At 50.7% G+C, this 26,085-nt stretch overlaps 1 protein-coding gene across 10 annotated transcripts in view; it reads right to left on the reverse strand.

Moving 5' to 3' along the window:
* Positions 1–26,085, reverse strand: part of SIPA1L3 (signal induced proliferation associated 1 like 3) — a 218,053-nt gene that overhangs the window by 32,238 nt on the left and 159,730 nt on the right. For 9 of the 10 annotated variants that reach the window (XM_019751424.2, XM_019751421.2, XM_019751427.2 and 6 more), the window contains 6 exons: positions 25,667–25,941; positions 18,837–19,088; positions 17,938–18,075; positions 8,729–8,856; positions 4,046–4,164; positions 1,385–1,812 (listed from right to left, as the gene is read on the reverse strand). In XM_019751424.2, the coding sequence (XP_019606983.2) occupies positions 1,385–1,812; positions 4,046–4,164; positions 8,729–8,856; positions 17,938–18,075; positions 18,837–19,088; positions 25,667–25,941 (1,340 nt within the window). The remainder of the gene's footprint in view (positions 1–1,384; positions 1,813–4,045; positions 4,165–8,728; positions 8,857–17,937; positions 18,076–18,836; positions 19,089–25,666; positions 25,942–26,085) is intronic. The other variant, XM_019751429.2, reaches the window with a different exon arrangement.

Here is a 26,085-nt window from a genome sequence, read left to right on the forward strand (position 1 = left end):
GAAATTTGTGCTTCATGGTTTTTAACATGGGTATTTCTGTACAGACATACACACAAGTCCACTGTGGGCTGTGTCAAGGAGGTCCAAGGCCACTGCCTGGGTCTGAGACTGGTGAAGGCGTTGGGAAGCCAAAGGAGGTGAGGCCCCCAGATGGGGGTTCCCAACCCAGGTGCTGTCAGGGCAGGGAGGCTGTGGCCTAAGGGGTCCACCCCTGGGATGGAAGTTCAGTAATCCTTGCCTGGGGCCGCAGACCTCTGAGGCGGCCCATGGACCAGGCTGAGTCCTGTGACTGCACACCCATTTTTCTGCCTCTGCATTTTTCTGGGATGTGGTTCATGGCTTTCATCAGATACTCAAAGTGTGTGATTCAAACTCTAGGTTGTTGGTTCGTCAACACCTGCTCTTCCTCACCGACTCCCCTGCCTGCCTCTCTACCAGGGACTCTCGAAGTGTGATCCTAGGACCTGCAGCTCAGCATCTACTGGGAACTTTTATCAATTGCCTATTCTTAAGCTCTACCCTGACCTACTAAATTAGAAACTCTTTAACTTCCAAAATATTAATGTAAAATAATAAATATGACTTTTTTGGAGATTGAAAAAAAGAAACTGAGTGGGAACCAGCTTCTGCGTTGAACAGCCCCCTCCAAGGGACTGTCTGGGGACCACTGCCTTTCACTGTGTCGGCAGGAAGGCTAAACCGGGATGTCCCAGAATTCCTTGTAGCTGGAATGGTCATGTGACACTGCTGGCTGAAGGGGTTTCTGGGAAAGTTTGTACTTTCTCCATAGAAAGGGAGCTGCATATATGCTGCAATCTTTTCTCTGTTTTCTGCCCCCATGCCCTCTGGGGGCACAACAGTCATCAAGAGACCAGGAAGTCACAGCCAGTGTAATAAGAATGGTGGAGCAGGAAGACACAGGGAGACAGGCCTTGAGGCCTCTCCTGAGCTGATGCACCAGCCTGGCAGCTGCCCTCTCTGGAGCTCCCATCAGGGGACTGTTAAGCCTCTATTGGTTTAAGCCACTGTGGGTCAGGTTTCCATTACCTCCAGCCAAACGCACTCCTTACAGATACAGTCTGTGACCCCAAATAGCATAGCAACCACTGGTCTCAGCAGAGGGAGAAGGAAAGAGAGACAAAGGGTCAGAGTGAACCAGAGACGATGAGATAGTCAGGTTTCTCTCTCTCTACTGGATTCTTGAAGGCTGAGGGATGGGCAGCAGGGGGTGCTAACGAGCCTCCTAATTTGTGAATAAATTACTGTGTAAGCCCATACATCTGTGAGCATGTTTCCAGGGAGAGGACCCTGCCATCAAGACTGTGGGGGAAGTAGAAGGGGGTCAGGACTTCCTGTAGGGCCCGGGTGAGGAGCAGTGCCTTACCTGGGCTGCCTTGGTGGGTCACGGCTGCCCCCGGCCAGCCCTGTGGGGGTGCTGGAGCCTGAGTTATACAGCTTCTGTCGGTAGCCCTTGCTCTGGCCAGCAACTGCAGGGGCGGGTGAGACCTCCCGCCGCCTGTCTGCATGGTGGGACCGGCCAGCAGCCTCGCGCCCACCCCCACAAAGGCCAATAGTTCCTGGAGGCTTGTGTGGCTTGGCTGGCCGAGGTGCCTTGGACAGTGACATGCAGCTGGGGCTGGAGGTGTAGAGGGTGGTGTCAATGCCGCTGTCACTGGAGCCACCCTTGGAGAGGGGGTCTTGCTCTGGCTCCAGAGGGTCTAGAGGGTCGAACCAGCGGTCGTCACTGTGGCTGCTGGATGCGTTGCTGGAGAGGGTATTGCTGCTGGAGTGACTGGAGTACTGAGGCTCGCCCTGGAAGGCAAGAGGAGTGTTATCCCTAGATTCCCAGGCAGGGACAAGCTGCCCTCCCTGGGTCCTCCCTCTGCTTGAGTGTGACCCCTGGAGCCCGACAGCTTGCAACTCTGGCCCTCTCACTTACTGGCCATGTGATCTTGGGCAAAGGCCTTAGTTTCCACACCTGTAAAATGGGGTTGACAATAACCCTGCCTCATGCGGTTGCTTGGAGGGATGACATTATGTATGCATTGTGAGCCCATAGCTCAAGCTCAGTAGGTCTAAAACTCAGCTCTGGGCCTTCCCTCTTGGATCTGCCTCTCCCTGTCTTAATAATGGCTCCTCCATTTTTTCAGCTGTCCCATGCAAGAGCCGTGGAAGTCACCCTAGAGTCTACTTTTGCTCTCATACCATGTCCAATCCAACAGCAAATCCTGTTGCCAGCATCCTCAAAACAGATCCAGAACCCGTCACCTATCCTCCTTCCGTGGCTCCATCCACCATTGCCTCTCGCTCCTCCCTGTCTCCCACCTCCTCACTCCACCGTGTTCTCTACATGCCGCCAGAGGAGGCTGTGAACACCTGTGTCAGTTCATGACCCTCTCTGGTTAGAACCCTCCCGTGCCTCCATCTCACTCAGTGGGAAAGCAAGAGTGCTCACCATGGCCTCTGAGGCCCTGCGTGATCTGTTCCCACGTTCTGGTCTCTAACTCCATCTCTCCCTCCCTCTTGATCACTCCTTGCTGCTCTCAGCATGCCAGGCACACTCCCACTTTAGGGCCTTTGCACGTGCTGTTCCCTCTAGCTGCAATGCTCTTCCCCCAGATATTTTCATGGATCACCCCTTACTTCATCCAAGGTCTTGGCTTAAAGGTCACTTCTTCAAAGTCCTTCTCTAAGGACCCTGAAATCAGCAGTGCCTGATACTTTCTTTCCCCTGAACGGTGCTTTGTCTTCCTTTCCCAGCAAGGATCACTTCTTGGAGTTACATGATGTATCTGTTCATCTGCTTATTGCTTGTTGCCCCCACTGGCACATCAGCTTTGTGAGCACAGGGGCTAGGCCGTTCTCTTCATCCCTGTGGCCCCAGTGCCTGCACACTGTAAGTGCTCATCAAACAGCCACTGAACGGATGTGAACAGACTGCCAAGTGCTCACCAAAACTATCTCCGCCTCCTGGGCACACCAGACTACATTTCCCAGCTTCCCTTATAGTGAGGTATAGTCACATGATGGAAGTCTTGGCCAATGCAATAAGAGGAAGTGATTTATGCTATTTCCAGGCCTGGACTACAAACGCTTCCCACCTGAACCTCTCTCCCTCTACCTCCATCTGCTGAAAGGAGACAGGGACCCAGCAAAGAGCTCAGAGGCCTTGTGGAGCCACAAGAGGGAGGGAGTGTGGGCTCCTGAATCACCATGTGGAAAGCTGCTCACTGAATACTTGCACTGAGTTGTTATGTAAGGAAATAAACTCCTATTGTGTGAGGTCACTGAGATTTGGGGACTCTGTTATAGCAGTTAACTTACTGCCACAGACGGAATATGTTCCTCAAACTTCATATGTTGAATCCCAATCCCCAGTGTGAGGGTATTAGGTCAGGTCTTTGGGAGGCGATTAAATGGTCATGAGGGTAGAACCCTCATGAATGGGATTTTATAATCCTCATACATATTTACCTGTTTATGTATATCTCATAAATAGGATTATAAAATCTCTATGTATATTTATACCCTTATAAAAGAACCCTATTGAACTCCCCTGCCATTTCCACCACATGATGAGATGGCTGTCTATAAACCAGGAAGTGGGCCCTCACCAGACATTGACTCTGCCTGTGCCCTCATCTTGGACTTCCCAGCCTAGAGAACTGTGAGAAATAAATTTCTGCTGTATATAAGCTACCAGTCTATGGGATTTTTGTTACAGCAGCCCGAGTTGCTGAAGACACCTACCATGACTGATGTAATAATGAGGAAACTGCCTCGAGGAGATTGAAGGGGTTTATTCTAGATGACATGGTTGATGAGGGCTGGAGCCAGGATGTGTGCCTGGCTGGTTCTAACTCCAGCACTTAGTCCCTCTGCTCCAGTGGAAGGAGGCAAAGGTGCTCGCTCATGTGTGGCATTCAGAGGCCCACAGCCACACCAGGCAGGTGAAGCTTCCTGGCCCACAGCAGTCACTGCAAGCCAAGCAGCCAACATCTACAGCCCAGACTCCCCGGGTGGCGCAGGTGGGGCCCAGACTTACTTTGGAATGCCTGTTGGGGGAATCTTTGCCTGCTGCGTCCTGCCTGGAGGTGTGCTTGCTCCCGCTGCTTGCAGCCAGGGCTGAGAGCCGGGCCTGGGCGGGCACATGCCACAAAGGCTCTGTAGGAAGACAGGAGACACACCAGCAGTTAGAGGTGACTCAGGCCCTGGCCCAAGTCCACCGGAAGAATCTAGCCCTAACATCTGGTTTGATGGAGGCACCCCTCTGCCCGACTGTCTGCCCGGCTCACAGAGGGTCATGACCCCATCAGCTTGTATCTTGGGGTTTAACAATACTCAGTAACAGAATTACGTACTGAGCACTTCCTCTATGCCCCATTCTAGCGCTTTCCATGAGTTAACTCACTGGAGCCTTACAACAATTCTCCATTGTCCTCCCTGAGGGAGGTGGAGCACATTTTCATCTTTACTGGCCATTTGGATTTCTTATTTTGTAAATTACTTGTTTGTATTCTTCACCCAGTTTTCCATAAGCTTGACTATCTTTTATCTTATTGGTGTATAGGGCTCTTTATATATGCAAGGTAGCAATCCTTTGTTGGTTAAACGTACACACTTTTTTTGTGAAATAAAAACGGAATCATAATAAACTCTCTCCTGAAGTTTTCGCTTTACCATATACTTACACTTGCTTTTGCTGTGTGTCTTCACAATACTCGCACATCTTCACGTAACTGAATGTAAAGCTCTCTTATTTTTAGCAGCTCGACAGCACCCCGTCATGTGACTGGACATCCATTATTTAACCAGTTTCCTATTAGGTTATTTTCAATTTTTCCTTGTCAATGTTTTTGTGGCCTTCCCAAAACACACAACTTTGAGCAAGTGTGGGATTGTGTCTGGGACAGAATTCTGTAAGTGGAATTGCTGGTTCAGATGCGAAACAGGTTTAAAATTGTGATGGCTCGTGTGGGTGTCAATTAGTCTAAACTCCTAAAGCCAACGGGCCTTAACTGGACATCTGACCTTAAAAAAATAAAAATAAAAAGACCACCACCAATGGGAGGCTCATTAATATCTATAATATATGCTCAGGGAAGGTGGGCCTGGTGGGGTAAGCAGGGCACTCAGGGGCACTGCAGAGAGCAGCCTGGCTGGCACAGTAGAGGTGTCACTGTCTGCGTGGCTTTCCCTTGGGACCCACAGATATGAGACAGCATGGAGGCTGGCCACTTTGTCACCTACTCCACCTCTAGAGACAGTTTTCCTCTTTGGAGCATCCCACATACTCAGGAGGTGCTAGTCCCCTGGGTGGTGGCCAGTCCACACTGGAAAACCATGTTTCTATGGAGAGCCAAGCCCGTGGCCTTCACATCCAGCCGTAACTACCATCTATGACACGATGACGCACACATTTCTGTCTCTGGACCTCTCCCCTGACTTCAGACATGTATCTATGGCTGTCTCACAACATGTCCACAACATGTCTGCTGGGTACCTCCCACTGAACACGGCCAAAGCCAACTCCTTATCTTCCCCTAAACCTGTATTTCTCAGTCTTTCCTGCCTGAGAAAAGTGGCCGCTCCTTCCTTTCAGCTGCTAAAAACCCGGTATCGTCTTTGACTCTTCTCTTTTCAGCCACATCGAGGCATCAGGAAATTCTGTCAACCCTACCTTCAAATGACTGTATCTACTCACCCATCTCTCCCCCTCCACTGTCCCCACCTGGCAAGAATCTGTAGCAAGAGGGACCCTGTAAGCACCTGAGTCAGATCCCATCCCATCTCTGCACTGAGCCTGGTGGCTCCCATTCACTCCGAGCAATGGACAAAATCCTCACCACATGTTCTGTCCCTGTGCCCTCCCTGGCCTCACTCCCACCAGCCCTCCAGGCACACAGGCCTCCTACTATTCCTCCAACACCAGACTCATGGCTACCTCAGGGTCTTCGACTGGCTGTTCCTTTTCCCTGGAATGCCCTCCTCCCAGCTGGCTCCTCTGTACTCTTTCAGCCTTGCTTGCGATGTGATTTGCGCCGAGATTCTCCCAAACCCTGTCAATCTCTCTGAGCGCTGTGCTAGCTCCCACTTGGTATGTAGCATCACTGGTGAGTACTTATCACTGTGCGCCCTGTCCATCTCTGTCTTGCCCCCCAGACTGTTAGCTCCAAGCAGCAGGGGAAGTGCCTGTCTGGCACACAGCCTGGTGTATCGTTAGTGAAGGGCCATGTTCCTCTCCCGCCAGCTGCCCCAGTGTCCCTGACTCTGCCCTTGGCAGGTCCCGATCCTGGGCCCTTCACTGGACCTCTGGGCCAGTCCCCAGTGGCCTTCTGGCTCTCCTGCTTCATGCTGGACATGCTGGACATGTGAGACATGGATTTGGGTGTGAGAGACATGCTGAAACTACGCCAGGCAGGGACTCAGGGCAGCCGGTGACCATGGGGACGACTGTCCAACCTGTGTGCTCTGAGGCTAGAGAAATGTCCACACTCTGTGGGTGTTATCTGTGGACAGTGAGGGTTAAGGAGGGGTTCTAGAACCCAGTAAGCTGTGGTTCAAATCTCAATGATGCCATTTATCAGCAGGGACCTCAGACAAAGGAGAACCTTTGTGCCTCCCCTTCCTCATTTCTAAAACGGGGCAGTAAAAAGCGTGCGCTCCGCTGTGGTGCTGAGGTGACAGAACAGGAGGGAGTGTGGAGGACCCAGACAGTGCGGGGCACACGACAAGCACACAAAACCGTGTTGCTGTTGCTGTTGCTGTGATCATCGCCATCTGCTAAGCGCTGGGCAAACCCCCATGTGTGTCGTGGTGCCTGACGCCCTCTACCCGGAACTACCTTTTCCTGGGCCCTGAATACATTCTAGACTTTGTGGTGATTGCCCTGATTTGTGTGCGGATGGGGCGGAGGGAGAGGGAGGAGGTGTCAGTCAACTTATGACAGGTCCCAAGGAAGTGAGAGGGGAACCAAATTCTAGGGGACAGAAGAGAGAAGGGAAGGACAATTGTGAGTTTCTGTGACACCTTATTTTGGGGCCCATGGTGAACCTTGGAAAAATTTCCTCCCCATTTTATACTTTGGTGTAATGAAATCACCAAGCAACATGACCCTTTTTTTATGAACTGGGTGGGGAAAAAAGAAGAAAATCTGTCTTCTTGGAGCAAAGACCAGAGACTTGCAGGCAGGCAGGCTCAGGCATGTCTGCAGGAAAAGGAGAGCAGGTTGGGAGGGCGACCTGCTTGTCTGTAGTTCAACCATTTTCCCTGCTTTAAGGGAACCATGTGGCTGGGCGCCGAGGACTTCTCCAGGCCGCCAGTCCTGGGCACGCAACCTCTTCCGTACCCCATAGTGCCCGGGGGAGCTAGGGACATGCCGACATGGTCATTCCTCGAGCAGCCTGGAAATTCTGAAACATCCCCTGAGCGGGTATCTCTATCTCTCCCTCCTCCAAGGTCAATGCTCTCTGACATTTAATTGATTGTATTTCTTTAGGACTCACCCATTCATCTGATGGTTCTCAGACTTCAAAGGGGCTACAAGTTTGTTATGTGAAATTATGTTTAAAATAATTCATCTAAGTGTATATGCCCATGATAATCATTCTATACAGGAGAATAAACAGATGAGAAGATGCTCAGTGTCATCAGGCACCAGAAAAATGCAAGTTAAACTACAATACGCTACCACCACATGGCTGAAATGACAAGGCTGGTGACAACACAGAGCCACTACAACTCTCAGAGGTCACTGGTGGGCGCATGAAATGGTTTGTCACCTTCGGAAAAGGTTTGGTAGTCTCTTATAAAGTTACACATCTGACCCAGCAATTCCACTCCTAGGTGCAGCCCTGCAGATAGGTGATCCTGTGCTCATCAAAAGACAGACACAAGAACAGTCCTAGCTGCACTAGTCTAAGCAGATCCAAACTGGAAACCACCCAAACGTCCATCTACACTTGAATAAACCCGTTTCAATTGTGGGTCATTCATACAATGAAATACTACTCAAAAATTGTGTTGTTACATACAATCACATGGCCACTGTCACCAACATAATATGGAATCACAGAAGCCACATACACACACAGTGCATCCAGCATGAGTCTATATTCTGTGCATGAAATTCAAAACCAGGGAAGATGAAGTCCAGCGTGAGAAGCAGGAATCGGGCGGGTGGCCTGTGGAGGTACTGACTGGGAAGGGTCTGGGGGCTTTCGGAGGCTGGCCACGTTTTGTCTCTTGCCCCAAGAGTGGAATATGACATGTCCACTTCGTAATATGTTATCACGCTGAACACTCATGATTTGGGCTCTTTTCTCAGCATGTGCTGTACATGTGTTAACAGCCAAAAAACAATACAGGAAGGTCTGTGTAATGAAAACAATACAGCAGGTTCTGCTCCCCTGAGAGCACCACTTTTCGTCCTTTTCAACTTTTCCCCCTGGCGGTCGCCACCTCCATGTCACACCTCTATATTCGGAAACCTGAATGACAGATACCATCTGCCGATGCCCTGTCTGGATGGAGAAGGATCTGGCTCACTGGTCTCGGCTACTCTCCTGGGTGACCTCTCTAATCTTACGTGTGGCCCTTACAGCTTTCTTTTGTGTTTTATCCATCTGCCAGGAGAGGTGTCACCCGTCAAACTGTAAGGAGAGGTCTTGCAGGCAGGGTGAGGCAGGCGGGCACAGCTGGCTGGGGCCGGGGGGCGGGGGTGTCCTACCTGGCTTCTGGCGCTCCATGGTGCTCTCCTGGCTGGTCAGGCCACCTGAGGAAGAGTCGCCGCTGGACGTCCCATCGTGGCCAAAGTGGGGATCAAAAGACAGCAGTGGGTGTGGGGCGGCCGCATACCTGCAGGGGGGCGAGAGAAAGCAAGTACAGCGTGAAGGTTGGTGTGTCAAAAACCACCTGATCTTGAGACTTGCTCTGCGGTGCGTTTTTAATACAGGGCAGGCTTCGAGTGGAGGGGAGGCTAGATGAGTAAGTTTGGAGACGTGCTATTAACTGAGGATCAGGAATGAGCCTTGTCTGAGAAGTGTGCCAAGGAGCTGGTGGTGGCAGGGAGTGCAGGGTGGGGCGGGGTCCTCAAGGGCGGAGGGGCAGAAGCCACTTAGGCCAATGGACCTACCCACAGGCTCTTCAGGGGTCCTGTTTATTGGCTGTGAGATGGGGTGAGCTGTGTCAGCAGCACCCCAACCTCCAGGCCTGTCTTGGGCTCCCTTTCTCCCTAGTGGAGAAGAGCAGGATAAGGCAGTATGTGTACAGCCACGTAGGTTGGAGTTCAAACCTCACCACTGTCTCTTGCCCAGGCAGGTACAGTCCCTTCCTAGTCCTGGGCCTCAGTTTCCCTAGTTGTCTAGAGGGGATCACAGTAGGCCATTCCTTATAGGACTGAATGACATCCTGGGTGCCTAGCACTCGGCCTGAGGTTGACACGACACAGGGTGAGTTGGGACAACTGGCCAATAGGCCAGAACTCTGTGTACGTCTGTCTGTTGGAGGAAGGTGCTGCAGGGGAGAAGATGTGGGCTCAGGCTTCAAAACGAGGTGATCTGGGCTCAAGCCCAGGTTCCACCCCTTACTAGCTACGTGTCCTTGGTTGGGCAAGTGCTCATCGGTTTGAGCTTCATTTCCCCATCTGAAAAATGGGATAACGACATTTTCTACCTCACAGGGTTGTACAGAGAGGAAATAAAGTTATCTCCTCAATAGATTCTCCTGGAGGCTGGCTCTGCACACCCACAGGCAGGGGCTGACATCTAACACAGGAAGCAGCTCTCCCTGGGGCCTTATGTCCCAGTGGCATTCTCTATGCCCTGGAGCAAATCCAGGAGCAAATCCAGTGAGCACCTCCCAATGTCCATTTCACCTCAGATCAGAGTCATCCATGGCAGAAACCCTGCTCCCTGCCTGGGGTTGGTTCAGGGACAGGCATATGACACAATTTTGGCTAATGAGATATAAAAGGGTGTGAGTTATTACGACTGCCACAAAATACTTCTGGTTCTCCACCTGGCAAGCATGTGGCAGCACTGCACTTCCTGGCCCCTTGAGATTGGCTGTGTGGGGCAGTGTGACTAGTTCTCGTCGTGGAGTTGAGGGAAGTGATTTGGAAATAGAGGGTGACTGCTTGGGGCAGCCTGAGTCCTGAGAGGTCCCCTGCCAACCAGCAGTGGAGCTGCAGTGGGGGTGCAAAATAACCCTTTGTTGACTAAGTCACTGAGATTTTGTTACCTAGCATAACCTGACTGAAATGGGAGAAGTCGGCAGAGGGGGCTCCTGGGAAAAGTCTCTTGCATGTAAGAGAGATGATGAGGGAAGACGGCCTCTCTTCTTCATCCAGGCATTGCTGAGTCTACATCCCACCATGAGCCGCTGTTGCCCTCTCACCATCAGCCTGAGGATGAAGCCATTGCTGATGGTGGAGAAGAGGCAGAAGAAACTGTGCCCTTGATCATGTTGTCAAGATACTGGATTATCACTCCCTGGAGCCTGTCTTGCCTCTGAGCCTCATTTTCTGTGAGATAAATTCCTACAGTGTCTGAACCAGCAGAATTTCGGTTACTTGCAGCCAGAAGCACCCCACTGACACAGGCACTGTACTCTGGGGAGTTACTGAGCCTCCATTCCTCAAACTGATATTGTGATCCCCCCATTCGGCTGCTTGTGTCTATACTTGTAACTTGGAAGGGTGATAAACTGGGACCCTCAACATCCAAAAGAGGAGGTTAACTGACTTCTCCAGGGTCACCTTGCTGGCACAAAGCCAGGGTTGTCCCTGCAAAGACCAACTCCAAACTCCTAGGCTTCAGCGTCTCCAGGGCAGCAACGGGCTGCTTCAGAGGTGCACTGGACTTTCTGAAAACTCAACTCTACTCACCTGCCCAGACAGTACATATTATCCCTGCCCTCCCAGACCTTGACCTCTAATGTCCCCAGGAAAGGGAGACAGAGCCAAAACAATACAAAGCAGAAGCCACCTTCACCATGCTGGCTGACTTAGCAGCCAGCCAACTACCTGGCAAAATGTGGCTCCATCACAGCTGGAAATTGAAGTGTGGATGTTTTTATTCCATTTTCTCAAAATGTCTGTATAAAATCCCAAGCACTAAAGGAAAATGTCAGCAGTGGCTGAGGTCAGTCAGAGGAAAGTGGAAGATACGAGTGGCAGACTACATTTCCCAGGCTCCCTTACAGTTCTGGCCAATGAGATAAAAGTACAGCGTGTGAATTCCAGGAAATCTCTGGAGGTATGCCATGGGTGCCTCCACCTCAACATCTCTTTAAGGCTGAAGCTCCAGCTGTCACTTTAAGACCAGCAGGCAACAGGCCAAGGATGGCAGAGCACTGGTGAAGAGGAGCCTGGGTCTCTGACAATGTGGGAGAAAGAAAGAAACTATTTCATCTAAATCACTGTTTTCTGTATTATGCAGCTAAAGCTAATCCTAACGGATCCATCTTTAGAGGAACATATTTACCATGCTTCATTTCTCAGCAACTGTCCTGAATAAACACAACCTGTACTTTGTCCACTCATGTAATAATCCCAGTGCAAACTGACGGACCTATGCTGACCATTCTTTGGGGTGCTGAGTATGTCCCATTCAGGGCCATTTCTATCACTGCCACATCCAGTCAAGTTGATCGGAAATCGGGACATTCCAGCATCTCACCATGCACAGCTCTGGATAAAAATCCCCAGGACAAGAGGTCAAATATATCTTTAATTTCATCTGGGAAAATTTAAAATACTCTTATCTTTTCCTGGAAGAGGAAATCACTTTAAAGCTAAAGGGTTTGGGAGGAACTAATTAGCTGCAAGAAGCTGGACAGACTGACTGAGCCTGGGGAAGCCACGGTGGGGGTTGCCTTAAGATTAGCAGGTTGGGCTCCTGGGATGCTAACCTTGAGCTTCCCACTTAGCCATAGAGGAAAGTTAACAAGACAGAGGTGAATGTGAGTGTCTCTTCTGGGGTTCTTACTAGGAGATTGACAGAAGGCTCCTGTGTGCTGTCTGTCAATCTACACTGATGGATGGGTGAATTACGGGATGATTGGGTAAAAGGGTGGACGGATGATGTATCCATTGTTGGCTGCCACCCCAACAGCCATCATCATCCTTGTCCTCTGGCAGCCATCCCTCTGCCACGTAACTTGAGTAAATCTTGACAGTTTAAGATAGTCTTGCGGGTCCAATGTGACCTTGTCAGGGGTTGGTTCAGGGGTGGGCAAGTGATGCGGTTTCTTTACTCTTAACAAAGAGAAGCTCTTCCCTTTTCTGCAGGGAACTGGTTTTACTTGGGGCCACAGTAACCATCATGGGTCATGAGTGGAGCATGTCCCTGAGGACCCTGTTGCGGAACTAACCGGCCCTAGAGTTACCCTATTTCTGGACATTTTATATGATGATAAATCCCCTGCGTGACTCCTGCCGTCCTAGGTAGGTTTTCTGTCACTTGTAGTCAAATGCCTCCTAACTGATATAGCACTCTTTGTGGCGCTGGCAGAGCAAAACATGAAAATAATCAAAGCCAACCAGGTAGTCTGATGAGCAGAAGTCTAGGGTCCAGTCCAGTCCTGCAGGCCTGCTGAGCTGGGCATATGATTCTGTCCTGTCGCTCTGTATTGAGTTTGGTGGCGTGCTCATCTTGCACACCAGGGTGGCAAACTCCCGAGGACAGGGACAGCAGCTGCCAGCCTCCTTACCCCAGCTGCCGGCACATACGCCACACTCAGCGGTGACAGTCATGACCCTCACGGAGCACTTACGATGTGCCGGGCACAGTTCCAAGTGCTCGCGAGGGTTGCCCTCCCTGAATGTTCTCAACACTGCTCAGAGACAGACACTGGACATGTGAGCAAACTGAGGTGCAGAAAGGGGAAATCACTTGCCCACACTCACACGCCTGATAAGGAACAATCTAAGATGGGCCCCGAGATAGGTTTTGTCTATGAGGGCCTTTGCTTTCCTGAAAGTTTAATGAATTCAGCAAGTAGCAGCCCACTGGAGAAGACGGCAGGAGACAGAGGAGTCCTAAGGGGGAAATGTCCAGGGTGGGCCGGAATGTCTGGCTTGGGTCACATGGACTCCAGGATGCCATGGGGCAACTGTACAGCAGGAAAAGAAGAAAGGAGCTGAGGTGAAAGGTCACTAGGGTCGCACTGACCTGCTCCCAGCCTTTACTGCAGGCTGGTGACTGTCCATGAAAGCCACTTTTGGGGTTTTTGGAGATGAGGTGTGCTAGGAGAATTTGGCAAAATGTGGCACCCAGCTGTTGACAGAGATGAAAAATACTGAGCTCTGGGACACAGAGAGCAGATTCGGGCTCTACTGGAGTCCTGGGAAGAGCGGGGAGAGGGGTAGGCTGGGAAGAGCTGGAGTCCAAGGAAAAGTGTTCTCTTCCCACCTGTCAATGCCAGTGCCTGCAACACAAAATCACAGCCAGCCAGTGCCGCTGTGTGAGGGGGGTGCGGGGGGAGGACTCCAGCAGGGACCATGCATGTCACCCTAACTTGGAGGATGACCTCAGAGTCCTTCACCAGGCAGGACAGCCTGGGGTCAGGGTCAGCCCTCTGTAATCACATAGGCCTACGTGCCCATTCTGATTCTGCCACTTCTTAGAAGTGTGACCTTGACCAAGTGGATTCATGATGCTGAGCCTCAGTTTCCCCTCTGTAAAATGGGATAATTCAACTACCCACCTTGTGAAGCTGCTGGGAGCACTCACTGAAATCATGCATATAGATCAATGGAACAGACTAGAGAACTCAGAAATAAGCCCATGCAAATGTGCCCAATTAATTTCCTCTTCCAAGGAATTTTTGCTTTAAGAAGCAGAAGTGACGTAATGAAAGAGATGGAGCCTTTGCAATAAGCGGCGCTGGAGCAAACTGGACATCCGCAGGCAAAAAAAAGGAACCACAACCTAAACCACTCACCTTATGTGAAAACTAACTCAAAATGGATCATGGACTTAAATGTAAAATATAAAACTTCTAGGAAAAAAACAAAACATGAGAAGATCTTTAGAACCCAGGTCTAGGCAAAGAACTCTTAGACGTTACAACCTACGAAAGGAAAAAAATGATAATTTGGACCTCATCAAAATGAAAACTTTCATCCGGCGAAAAGACCCTGTTAACAAGATGAAAAGACAAACTAAAGACTTGGAGGAAATATTTGCAAATCACATATCTGACAAAGGAATTGTATCTAGAATATACAAAGAACTTGCCCACACTGAAAAACAATGAATCCAGTTGGAAAATGGGCAAAAGACATTTCACTGAAGAGATAACAGTTGGCAAATAAGCACATGAAAACATATGTGCTTATTAATTAATGGCAGCATCATTAGCCATCAGAGAAATGCAAACGAAGACCACAATGAGATGCCATTATACACCTATCAGAACGGCTGAAATGAAAAACAGTGATGACACCAAACGGGGGTGAGGCTGAGAAGGAACGGGGTCACTCACCCTGCTGGAGCACATGTAAAATGTGACCGCCACTTTGCAAAATAGTTTGGCAGTGCCTTTTAAAACTAGAAATGGACCTACCACACAGTGAGCAATTGTATTTTTTTCCCTACACAGTTCTCTACATGCAATAGAATAGTCAGCATACCCATTCACTGAATTAACACTGTTCTCAATTTGCTGAGCAAGTAGCACTCTTAAAATCGTCTCCCCTCCCAGCTCTGAGGTATAACTGACAAAACTGTAATATATTTAAAGTGTACAACTTGAGGAGCCGATATCCGTATAGATTCAGTCAAGCTAATTAACACATCTATCATCTCACATCTACCTTTTAGGGGGTGGGAGAGAATGCTTAAGATCTACTCTCTCAGCAGATTTCAAATGTGCAACACAGAATTATTAACTGCAGCCCCGATGCTGTACATTGGATGCTCAGATAACATCACATAACTGACACTTTGTACCCTTTGAGCAAAATCTCCCCATTTTCCCTGCCCCAGGCAATCACCATTCTACTCTCTCTGTTTTTGACTTTGAATTAATTTTTTGATTCCACATATAAGTGATACCACAGTTTGTCTTTCTCTATCTGACTTATTTAATTTAGCATAACGCCCTCCACGTTCATCCATGCCATCACAAATGGCAGAATTTCCTTTTTTATAGCTGAATAATATGCCACTGTATATATATACCACCTTTCCTTTACCCATTCATCTGTCAACACACATTTAGGTTGTTTCTATGTCTTGGCAAGCAATTGTATTCTTGGGTATTCTTATCATAGAGAAATAAAAACTTATTTTCATCCATGCTCAGGGCATGTTTGTAATAGCCCAGACCCAGAAACTACCCAAATATCCTTCAGTGGGTGAATGGTGATACAAACTACAGTACTTCTATACCATGGAATATAACTCGGCAAGTCATGAATTGACTACTGACACATGCGACAACTTAGATGAACCTCAAAGAACTTGCGCTGAGTGAAAAAGAATCTGAAAAAGATTCACACTATATGCTTCTTTTTATATAATATTCATAGAACAACAATAATTAAAGAGCTGCAGAACAGATTAATGGTTGCCAGAGGTTAGGGATGAGGGAGCGATGTGTGGCTAGAAAGGGGTAGCAGGACGGAGTTTTGTGGTGATGGAACCTGTGGTAGTGGTTACACAATAGCCACAATGACAAAAATGCATTGTCTCACACACACGTACATGTGTAACTGGTACATTCTAACGAGGCTCTAAGCACTGCACTAACGTCAATGTATTGCTCTGATGTTACATCATAGTTATGCAAGTTGTTATTATAACACTGGGGGAGGCTGGGTGAAGGGTGCATGGAGCTCCCTGCCCATTTCTTTTCAACTTCCTGTGAATCTATTAATTATTTCAAATAAAGTTTAAAAATAAGAATAATAAAGGGGGTACACCAAGACTTTGGAAAAAAAACAAAACACGCTCCCTGGTGTCCTAAGTAACCCCATCCCCACCACCTCTGTTCTTAGCTAACTGCTCCGTGCCAACTGAGCCATTTCCGGCCTCAACCATTGCTGCCCCCACCCCGCACGGCCCCACACATCACACCCCTCTCCATGCCTTCTGCATCCTCACGTCTGTGGGCTTTGCTCCGCCTGGAATGACTTTCTCCCTCTCCTCTCTGCGGCTAACTCTTACTAATCTCTCAAAGCCTCGTTCACCTGTCACCTCCTCCGGCAGCCAGCCTAGACCTCCGAGGCTGTGCTGTGCTCCTCCCTCCGGGGCCTGAGTCTAGCAGAACGCTCCTCAGAGTGGACATCGTCCCAAGACCCTCCATCACAGTCGGCAGCAGGGACAATTGGAGCCTCTGGCAAGGGAGTATCTCAACTATCTCTCCCTGCACCTGGCACCCAGAAAGCTCCAGGGACCGTCTGCTGAATGAAAGCTGAATGGTGGCTACGAGAAGATGAAGGAGTACGTTTTCCCCAGTTTTACAGCAGAGGCTTAGAACCAAACAATGGTTTAGTTCAGCGGCTCTCCAAGTTCGTTCCCTGGACCAGCAGCATTGCTATAGAATATTCTACTCCAGACCTACCACATGGGAAACTTGGGGGCGAGGCCCAGTGATTTACATTTTAACAAGCCCTTCTTCTGCATGATTCTGAGGGACACTAAAGAGCGAGACCCACTGGCTTAGTGGATTGACCCCTGGTCTTATGGCAGGTGGTCTTATTTAAACAAACTCACTAACTCACTCCATCCTTTCATCAAACATATACCAAGCATGTAGCATATGCCAGACCCCGCACTGTGTGATGATAACACAAAGATGAACAGGGAAGGTCCTAGATCTCGGAGGGCACGTATGTGTGTACACACACACACTCGGGCTAACAGAATGCGGAGTGCTCAAGGTCATGGTCAGAAAAGACAAAGGGAACTGAGGGGCAGAGTGGCAGCACCTCACCCAGTGCTGGGGGAGGTTCAGGGAAGGCTTCCTGGAGAAGCATCAGTGCTCAGGTTGGCAGGATGCGGGGTGTGCGGGTAAAGGGTGTGAGGAATTTCCAGGTGGAGGGAAGAACACGAGGAGGTCTCTGAAATGCAGACAGCCTACCTAGGGAACTGGAAGTAGCCAGTGAGGGTGACGTGTGGCACCGCACAAGGCTGGAGAGGCAGGTGGGGCCTTGGTGGCACTGAGGTTATGTCCTGAGGCTTCTAGGACACACGGGAGCAGGGGACAGATCGGCCAGACATGGAAAGATCTCGCTGGATGCTGAGCGGAGGGTGCACCACAGGAGGAGGCCAGGGCGGGGCCGTGGGGAGAGGAGGAAGGGCAGGGGCAGAGACGCTCAGAAAGCTAAATGGATGGACTGCAGTACGGGAGAGAAAGAAGGGAGACATTCAGCATGAGGCCCACGGCTCTGGCCTGACGACAGGTGAATGATGGGGGTCCCTGGGACCCTGAAGGAAGCAGAGCATAGGGCACTGGGGTGGAAGGCAGTTGGGGAGCAAGCTGGAGAGCTTGGGTTTATCCTGAGGCACTGGGGAGGCATGGAGGTGTTGGGAAGATCCCTCAGGCTGCCAGACTGGGGAAGGATCCCAGGGGACAGGACTGAAGCCTGAAAGGCCATGAAAACTGGGTGGTGCTGGTGGCCTGGTTCTGGGGAGTGGGGGCTGGAGGGGTAGATGAATGGCCGTGCTAGGAAGCGATGGTCTTGTTCCAACAAGTGACGCAGGTGTCAAGAAAGTGGCAGCCAAATTTCTGCTGCAAGGAAAGCTCTGTCCTGCCCAGGCCAGCTTGGCCCGAAACCTTAATAGACACAGCCAATCCTCCTAGAGGTCCTGGTGACCTGCAGCGAGTCAGAAACCCTATTAAACGGCAAGAAACATGTGCATTTCCTGGGCAAGAAGGATCCCCAGCTGTCATCAGATTCCTTAACTTGAAGAATGAAGCGATTCTGACCTTTCCGGGGATGGCTTGTATCTGGTGTAGGTGGCCGAGCCCGGGGTGGAGAAGCTCCCAGAAGGCTGTCGGTAGGGAGGGACTTTGTCGGCCCCTGCTGGTGATGCTGTGTAAGGGGTTTCTGGGAAGCTGACAGGCCTGGAACGAGACAGGAAGGAGGAGGTGGGGGTGAGTGAAGAGGACACCCCTGCGTCCACAGGGGGACAGACCTTGCCCTCAGGCACAACCACATCCATCTGCTTCAGCTGCTATCCTCCCGGGGGGGATGGAGAGAGGGCTGCTGAGCAAACAGCAGCAGGAAGCCGGGCTCTCCCTCTCCCATCCTGGCCCCGCCCACCCCTTAGCCTCTGCCCCCCAACAGGGGCCTGACAGGAGCTGCCAGAAGCTGAGGACTATTCGTGCCCATTCCTGGGACGAGATGCTCCTCTTCAGGTTAGATTCCTTCATTTCTTGGAAATTGGCCTTTAATTTTTAATATATAATATGTTCAAACAAATGTATCTGTAAGGTGTATATCATCATAATAAACTCTGCAGCTATCCTCACCCCAAGAACTAGAATGGCGACAATACCTCTAAACCTGTGGGCTTCTTCCCTTCTCCCTTTCCTGCCTCTCCTAAGAAGTCATCACATTCTGTATTTTGTGCTTATCAGTCCCTTGACTTTTTAAAAAAATACAGTTTTAACCACACATGGTATGGGGGATTTTCAACCTCAGACACGGAGCTCCCAGCACTGGGCCCTCACATGAGAGGCTCATAATGAAGGGAAGGGAAGGGATGCATAAGGGCAAGAACGAAAGGAGAGTGAGGAAAGGGAGAGACTGGAAAAACAGGGATGAGAGAAAAGGGCAGCAGAAAGGTAGGGGCTGGGAGTGGTGGCCCTGGCTGGGTCCTTACCTCTTGCTGTGCAGGGGCTGGGACTCCCGAAAGGGGACCATGGGGGTCTGCTTTGGGGGCCGGCTCAGGGACTGGGCGTGGCCAGGGGTGGCAGGAGCGGCCCACTTCGAGGCTGGCAGAGAGTTGTGGGAGGCGGGCCCGCTCCACTGCCAAGGCGCATTGCTGCGGTAGGGGGGCCGGCCTCCGGGGGCCATGCTCTCCGGCTCAGGCTTGGGCTCCGAGGTATTCATGTCATAGGTCTCTGGCCACCCCCTGGGAAGAGAAACTTCGTTATTCAGAAAGGCCTTGGCCCACCAGCATGCATGCCTGCTGCTTGGGAGAGACCTGCTGCCTTGTAACACTGGGCGAGTTTTCCTGGTCCAATCTGAACGGTGATGGCCCATGTTAAAGGCTGAGTAGATGCCCTCTAAAGTGGTCTGAAACTTACCAGCTCTGAGTCCTCAGCCAGGACAGGGCCCAACACAGAGGTTCCGACTGCCCGGCCTGCTCTCTCCCTCATCTCCTCTCTTCTCTCCCTCCTGCTCCGTTTCCCTTCCTCTCCCTTCTCCCTAACCTTGGCCTCAAAGTCAGCCAGTGTTCCCCACGGACTGGCTCGGCCCCCCTTAGCGGTACTTGGGGCCAGAAAGACAGATGCCTTTAGGATCAAAGGATAGTATCTGCCTTGTTCCAAAGAATCTCAAAGGCAGCTGGAAGAAGAGCAGGTGACCTACTTTGCAGGGTGGTTAAAAAAAAAAAAAAAAGCCATGAAATCCGGAACCTTGAAATAGATGCAGAACGGCCTGTAACTCCCCCCAGACCAGGCTGGCACAGGCAGCGCGGCTTTCCTGGCTCCAGGTGGGGAGATCCGCGGGCTGGGCTGGCATTCTCCACCACGGCTGCAGTGCAGCAGGGAGGGGGCTCTGAGCCCGAGGACGGGGCCGTGCTCATGAAATCCACCTCCCAGCAGCTGTGGGAGCTCAGTTCAGTGGAGCCCCGGCCTGGAAGCTCTCATGTCTCCACTGAGTCAATCCTCTGTGGCTTTCCTGAGTCTGCTAGAGTCCAGGAAACTTTCAAACCCACCTGGCAAAAGATCTGGTGGGCTTGGTGGCTGGGAGGCTGTGGGCCCAGGGCATGGCTCCTAAGGTGTCATTAAAAAGTGACCCTAGGATGTGCTCTGGCACCTGGGGCCCTCAGCAGCATGAGGGGCGGAGCTGACATTCAGCAGCTCCTTCTGGCAGTCCCTCTGGATTGGTAGGTGCCGATGCCTCACCAGGTACCAGGTGAGGAATCACAAGAACACAAATGTCTACCAGAGCCCGCAGACATGCCAGGCCAGGCGGAAGAGGAGGAGGGCACCCTCATGCCCCAGGCAGCACACACCTGCTGCTCCTGCCTGCCCAGCTTCCACACCTTTGCTCTGAGAATAGATCTGTGTGCTCTGGGTGGGGCTGACCCCACTGCTTGGCTCCAGGGATGAGCATGTGACCCAGGATTGCCATGTGCCCTAAAGTGGGGCTGATCAGACACAGTGAGCATCAGCTTTGGGACTGTTTCTGGAATTACTAGGGGAAAGATCAATTTCACTGGGGCTGCTGAGCTGGGGAAGACCTAAGCTGCAGCTGTAAGGAGGGGTGGGCCATCTTTGTTCCCACAAAGTAGGAGATGGCCTGAGAATGACAGCAATGCAGGAGAGATGGGTGGCAGAGATTCCTGATGAGGGTGTCTGAGTTCCTGCATAGAGCCGTGCCTAAATCTTGCCCTACATCTTGGTCTTGTTAGATACGTAAGCCAGTAAAGTCCCTCTTTTGCTTCACCCTATTTGAGTAGGTTCTGTTGTTGGTAACCAGAGTCCTGATCAGTCCTCACACTTTGGAGAAGTAAAATGAGGCAGAGAAGTTAAGTAACCTGTTCAAGGTCACACAAGTAGTAAGAGGTGGAGACTGGATTTAAATACAGCAAGTCGACTCCAAAGCCCACAGGAATAACCACCATGCACACTGTGCAGCGGTTTGGGAGCCAGTGGGTAAGTTTTTTGGGTCCACGACTTCCCCCCTCCCAGTTACTAACAGCTTCAGCTTTGGCCAGGAACCCCTGGGTATGACCTCAAAGAGGGAAACCTTATCCAATCATCTTGAAGGCAGCATACACTGGTGGAGAACCAGGGCTCCTGGGCTCTCTCAGGTCCCAGCTCTGCCACCTCCATGGCCTTGGGTGAAGGATTTCCTTCTAAGAACCTCAGTTTCCTATTCTGTAAGATGGGGTGGTTGTGAGCATTCTATGAGCATTAGTAGAAAGTACTTAATAAACAGGCAGTTCCTTCTGGAGTTTCTTTCTTTTTTTTTTTCCAGGCAGTTTCTGATTAGCCAGCGTTCTCCAGCCAATTCTATGGACAGTCTCCCTCTCTTTCTACACACTCAGAATCTGAAGTCTCCCTTCCACCTTCTGAAGTCCAACCCCCCCCCACCCCCCCGGGGGCTCTGGAACACACTGCCTCCCCAGCCACCTGAGAACCATCAGCATCTCAATCACCCTAAGAACTCAGTCAAGGAATGCAGACTCCTGAGCCCCACCTTAGCTCATTTGAAGTAGAATCCTTGAGGTGGGGCCCAGGAATCTGCATTTTATTGAGCTGATAGGGATAAAAACGTTTGAGAAGCTCACTTCTTGGATTTAGTTTTTGAGTTCATTTTCAAGATTAAAGTGGTATAACAGGGCATTCCTCTCCCCTATTGTCCCCCAGTTTCACCCACCAAATGAAACCACAGCTTCCAGTTTCTTACATATGCTTTCAGAAATATCCCATACAGATAAACGAATACTATTTAAAATGGAAATAAAAACAGCACACTTAACCCCATATATCATCTTGCTTCCTTCCTCCCCACCTCCCAAATTTGCAATATTTTTTACCAGACCCTCTTGGCACACACAGATTCACCTCACTTTCTTTAAATAATCCATCACTATTCCATCAAACGAACGACCTGGGATTTGCTCAGCCAGTCCCCTATGAATGGATACTTAGATTGCTTCTAGTCTTTTGCTCAACCAACAACACTGAGCTAAATATTCTATATTCTAAATATTCTATTCCACACGGCAGACACCGAGAGAGGACGCGCTGGGCTCGCAGACCACTTTTTCTCACTGCCTCCCCCCGGCCTTGATTCCTGACAGCCTAGTTTTTGGGGGCCATGGGGACTCCTTTCTTATTTCTCTGACTCACTCGTGCGATTTCAAGTTTCCTTCTCCAGGAGGAATTTCCAACCCCGCCCCCCACCACCAGAGGTCTGGAGTCCAACTAAAGGGGACAAAAGCATCTCAGATCACCTTCCCCATCAGGCCGTGACAGAGACAAGGAGAGGTCAGCATCCTTCCTGACCCTGTGCAGGCAGCCAAGGTCAAGATAACACATTTCATCAGGGGTTCCTCCTGGCTACCTGGCCCAGCCCAGCTGTGGCCAGCAGTGCAGGACTCAGTAAAGAACCCCTGCCTTGTGGCCTGGGGATGCAAGGATGACCCCTTGTACTCTATTCAGAGTCCAAAGAGCGCAGGGTCCAGATACATGCCATGCAGAGCCTGGCTGGTGGCAGGGAGAGCGCCTGTCCATCCCTGTGTGTTTCCCCTCAGAGCTCATCGTGACATCCACGCCAGGAGGCAAGGGTTGCAGCAAGAGGTTGGAGCGAGGGACCCCAGAGTTGGTGTTATCAGCTCTTCAAATGAGGCCAGCCAGATACGTCTGCATTTGAAGAACAACAAAGCCCACACATGTCCAACCCACACCTGCCCCTGTGAACTGGATGATGATTCTTCTAAATAGGGCAGGGAGCAGAACTCGTCTGTCTGGTCATACCCTCCCTGGCCTGTCTCCCCAAAGTCAGAGAAGGGAGCCTACACTTTCACGTTTGCTTCAGCTGTTCCCTACCTGTAGTCTGGACGCCTTCACGGCCTCTCGTGCTGCCTGAGTTTTGGCCACTCACCCAACAGGAGGGCTGGCTTACTGCATGTACCTGTGTGGGTGTGAGCGTGTGTGCAGAGAGGACAGGGGGTCTGTGGGGAGCTTGCCTGTGGGGCTACCTCGGCTTGACTTGTCCCTGCAGAGCCTGGAGTGGGTGTAGCTGGGCCTTGCCTCTGTGCAGAGCTGCAGGAGGCCCTGGAAAAGGGCTGGAAGAAGGGGATGCCTGGGGCCTCACTGGGGTCCCAAGGCTGAGGGACCAGGGCATGGGTGTGGGTTACCAAGCCTTTGGTTGCAGGGTTTAGGCCTGCTCAGAACTGTCCCCACCAAGTTCAGAGCAAGCAGGACTCAGGAAGGTGGAACGGAGCCTCCAGAAGTCGCATGCCCGAGCTCTGCTAAAGGCAGCAGAGCAGATGGAGATGGGAAACCTAGACTGAGTTTGCTCTGCCACCTACTAGCTGTATAACTGCACAAGTGACTGATCCTCTTGGGCCTCAGTTTTCTTATCTGTAAAGAGGGATCACACAAGCCCTGTGAGGTCACGTGTATAAGCACTCCATGTCACCTCCTCTCATTCCGTCCTCTTCACTGACTGCTCGGGCCACATGACACGCTTTCTGATCTGTCAACAAGCCAAGGGCCTTTGTCCTCACCTTTGTGATGGCTACTCCCTCCCTGCAAGGCCCTTCTTCTGGCTCCTTCTTACCTTCCGGCCTCTACCGAGCATCCTGTCCAATGTCAGGTCATGCCCTTTATTTCCTCACACCCAGAATCTTACCAGCTACTGTCTCCAGAGCGCCTCCTACAGGCCAAGTAGTGTTCTATGTGCTTTACAAGTCTTAACTTCCAACCTCACAACCATCCTTTGGGGAAAGGATCTATTGTGGTCCCCATTTTACAAATGTGAGGCCACTTGCCCAGGGTCAGTTAATAAGGGGAGGAGCTGGGATTCAAACCTGGGCGATCTCGCTGCACAGCCGACCCTCCCACCATGCGTGTCTGTCCCCCCCACCCCCCACCCTTTGCTATATGAAATCATCTTATTTGCTTACTTGTTTATCGTCTGTCTCCCAATCTATTCATTAGCTCCATGAGGACCAAAGCCTTGACTGTCCTTTATGCAGTGTTTCCAGAGCTTGGAATGTAGTGATTTTCCCTCCCTCTGTCTCCGGCCACTTCTGGAGGTGGCTAGGGTACCAACTCATTATTTTAAAAAACTGTACTTATCCTGCCTTCCCTGTATAACTTATACCTCAGAATAATCATATAGTTACTGAAGGCAAGTTCTTTTCAGAAGAGTTACAGCCAATAAATAAGAAGGAATGACAGCACTGAGCACGTCACGACTATAAAGAAGTGACGGGTCCAGGCAATGATCACAGTGGCTGCTGAAAGCGGAGGGGGAATGCATGGTGACAGGTCAGGCTGCCACCATCTGAACCCTCTGACTGCCCTTAGCCTCACTCACAGAGGGACAACCAGAAACATGGTGCCTCCTGATGGACGCACACCTGGCAAGGATTGGTACCAAAAGCAATGTAACCAGAATCTGCTCAGGCTTCCACATCAAACTCCAGTTTATAGGAAATACATGCACTAGAGGAACAGCTGAAAGCACACTGGGGACACGAACAGCTAACTCCAAGAAGTGGGACACTAAAGAATAAGTGGCCTGGTTTCTTCCTCAAATCAACTGCAAGAAAAAACAAAAAAATAACAGGGAGGGGAACTTATGGATTAAGAGTCTGAAGAGACACATCAACCAAATGTAATAGGAGGAGCCTGATTTCCAAAGCAACTGGTTCTTCAAAATATCTCTCTGATACGATAGCAAGTCAGACAGGTTGGGTAACTGATAGTGACTTAATGCTTAAAAATCTTAAGTGCAGTAACACATTTTTAAAGGTCCTGATTGGATAGAGATACAGTCCAAGGATTGTAATGGCTTCAAATAGTCCAAGGTGGGGAGGTAAGGAGATTTAAAACAATAAAAAACAAAAAACAGCCACATGTTGATAAATGTTGAAACAGCTGGCTCAGTATACTTTTAATGTGTTTAAAATGTTCCATTAAAAAGAAACCAACAAAAAACGAAAAGAAACAAACCCTATACTGAATAAAACCGGAGCTTGTCACTGTGTCCAGAAAGCATCTCCCAGTCTGTCTCCCCACCCCCCGGTCTCCTCTCTGTCCCTTTCTCCCCCCTCTCACCCCTGCTCACTCTGTTGCAGCCACACTGGCCTCCTTGTGCTGCAAGAACATGCCCCCACACTTGCACTTCAGAGACTCTGCCCTGGGGCCCACTGGCCCAGAAAACCAGATGGCAACTTTTGCCCAGGAGCCTGCCCTGACCACCCTGTACCCTCTCAAGTCACGTTGCAGACTCTTTATTTACCCTACTTTAATTCTCTTTAGATCTCATAACCACCTGATCCTATATTATCTATTTAATTATTGTCTGTCCTTCCTTCTAGGACAAAAGACTCCAAGGGAACGGGCACTGTATTTTTTGTTCACTGCTCTAACCGAGCACTTGGAATGGAGCTTACACACAGTAGGGACTCAATAACTATATGTGTGGAACAAAGGGATGAAGTGCAGTGTGCCCTGGGGCAAGCTGCTTTCAACGCCATGTGTGTCATCTAGAAAATGGGACTAATGAGGGTGCCCACCTCATGGGGCTGCTGTGGAGATGAAATGGGGCAATAAGCACATGGGGCATTTAAACTATAACTGGATACAGTAAGTGATCCACAGATGTGGACTCCTACCCCATCGCCGTTATCACTCTTGCGGATGAAAGGACCTCAAGTGATAGCCCTGGGGAGGCCTGTGCCAGCACTCTGGGAACTGCCAGCTGCTACCCCGCTCCCGCCTTGCAGGGAGATGCCCTTACCTGCGGGGCGTGCCGTCGTCGAAGGGTGGGATGATGACCACCTTGACCGTGACAGAGGTGCGCAGCAGGTCGATCATCTGGTCATGGGTCAGTGTGACCACGGCCACCTTGCAGATTTCCACCAACCGGCTGCCTTGTCGGAGGCCGGCCTGCCAGGCAAACCCATAGTCCTCCACCTCGGCCACAGTGCCGTCGTACTTCACGTGGAAGCCCAGCTGCCCAAGTCCGTTCCGCCTCAGGGTCATGTCCACCGTCTCCCAGCCGTTGGTCATCACCTGCAGGCAACAGGTGGGATCTAGCCTCAGAAGCTGTTTGGGGTCAGCTCTTGTGGAAGGGTCCTGGTCAGATCCCCCCCCTTTGAGGCCAAAGGCTCTGCTGCCCCCGTCTACTCTCCCCGGTGATGGCCAGGGTGCAGGAGC

This window comes from Rhinolophus sinicus, linkage group LG11, assembly GCF_036562045.2.
Source record: "Rhinolophus sinicus isolate RSC01 linkage group LG11, ASM3656204v1, whole genome shotgun sequence".
Lineage (NCBI taxonomy): Eukaryota > Metazoa > Chordata > Mammalia > Chiroptera > Rhinolophidae > Rhinolophus > Rhinolophus sinicus.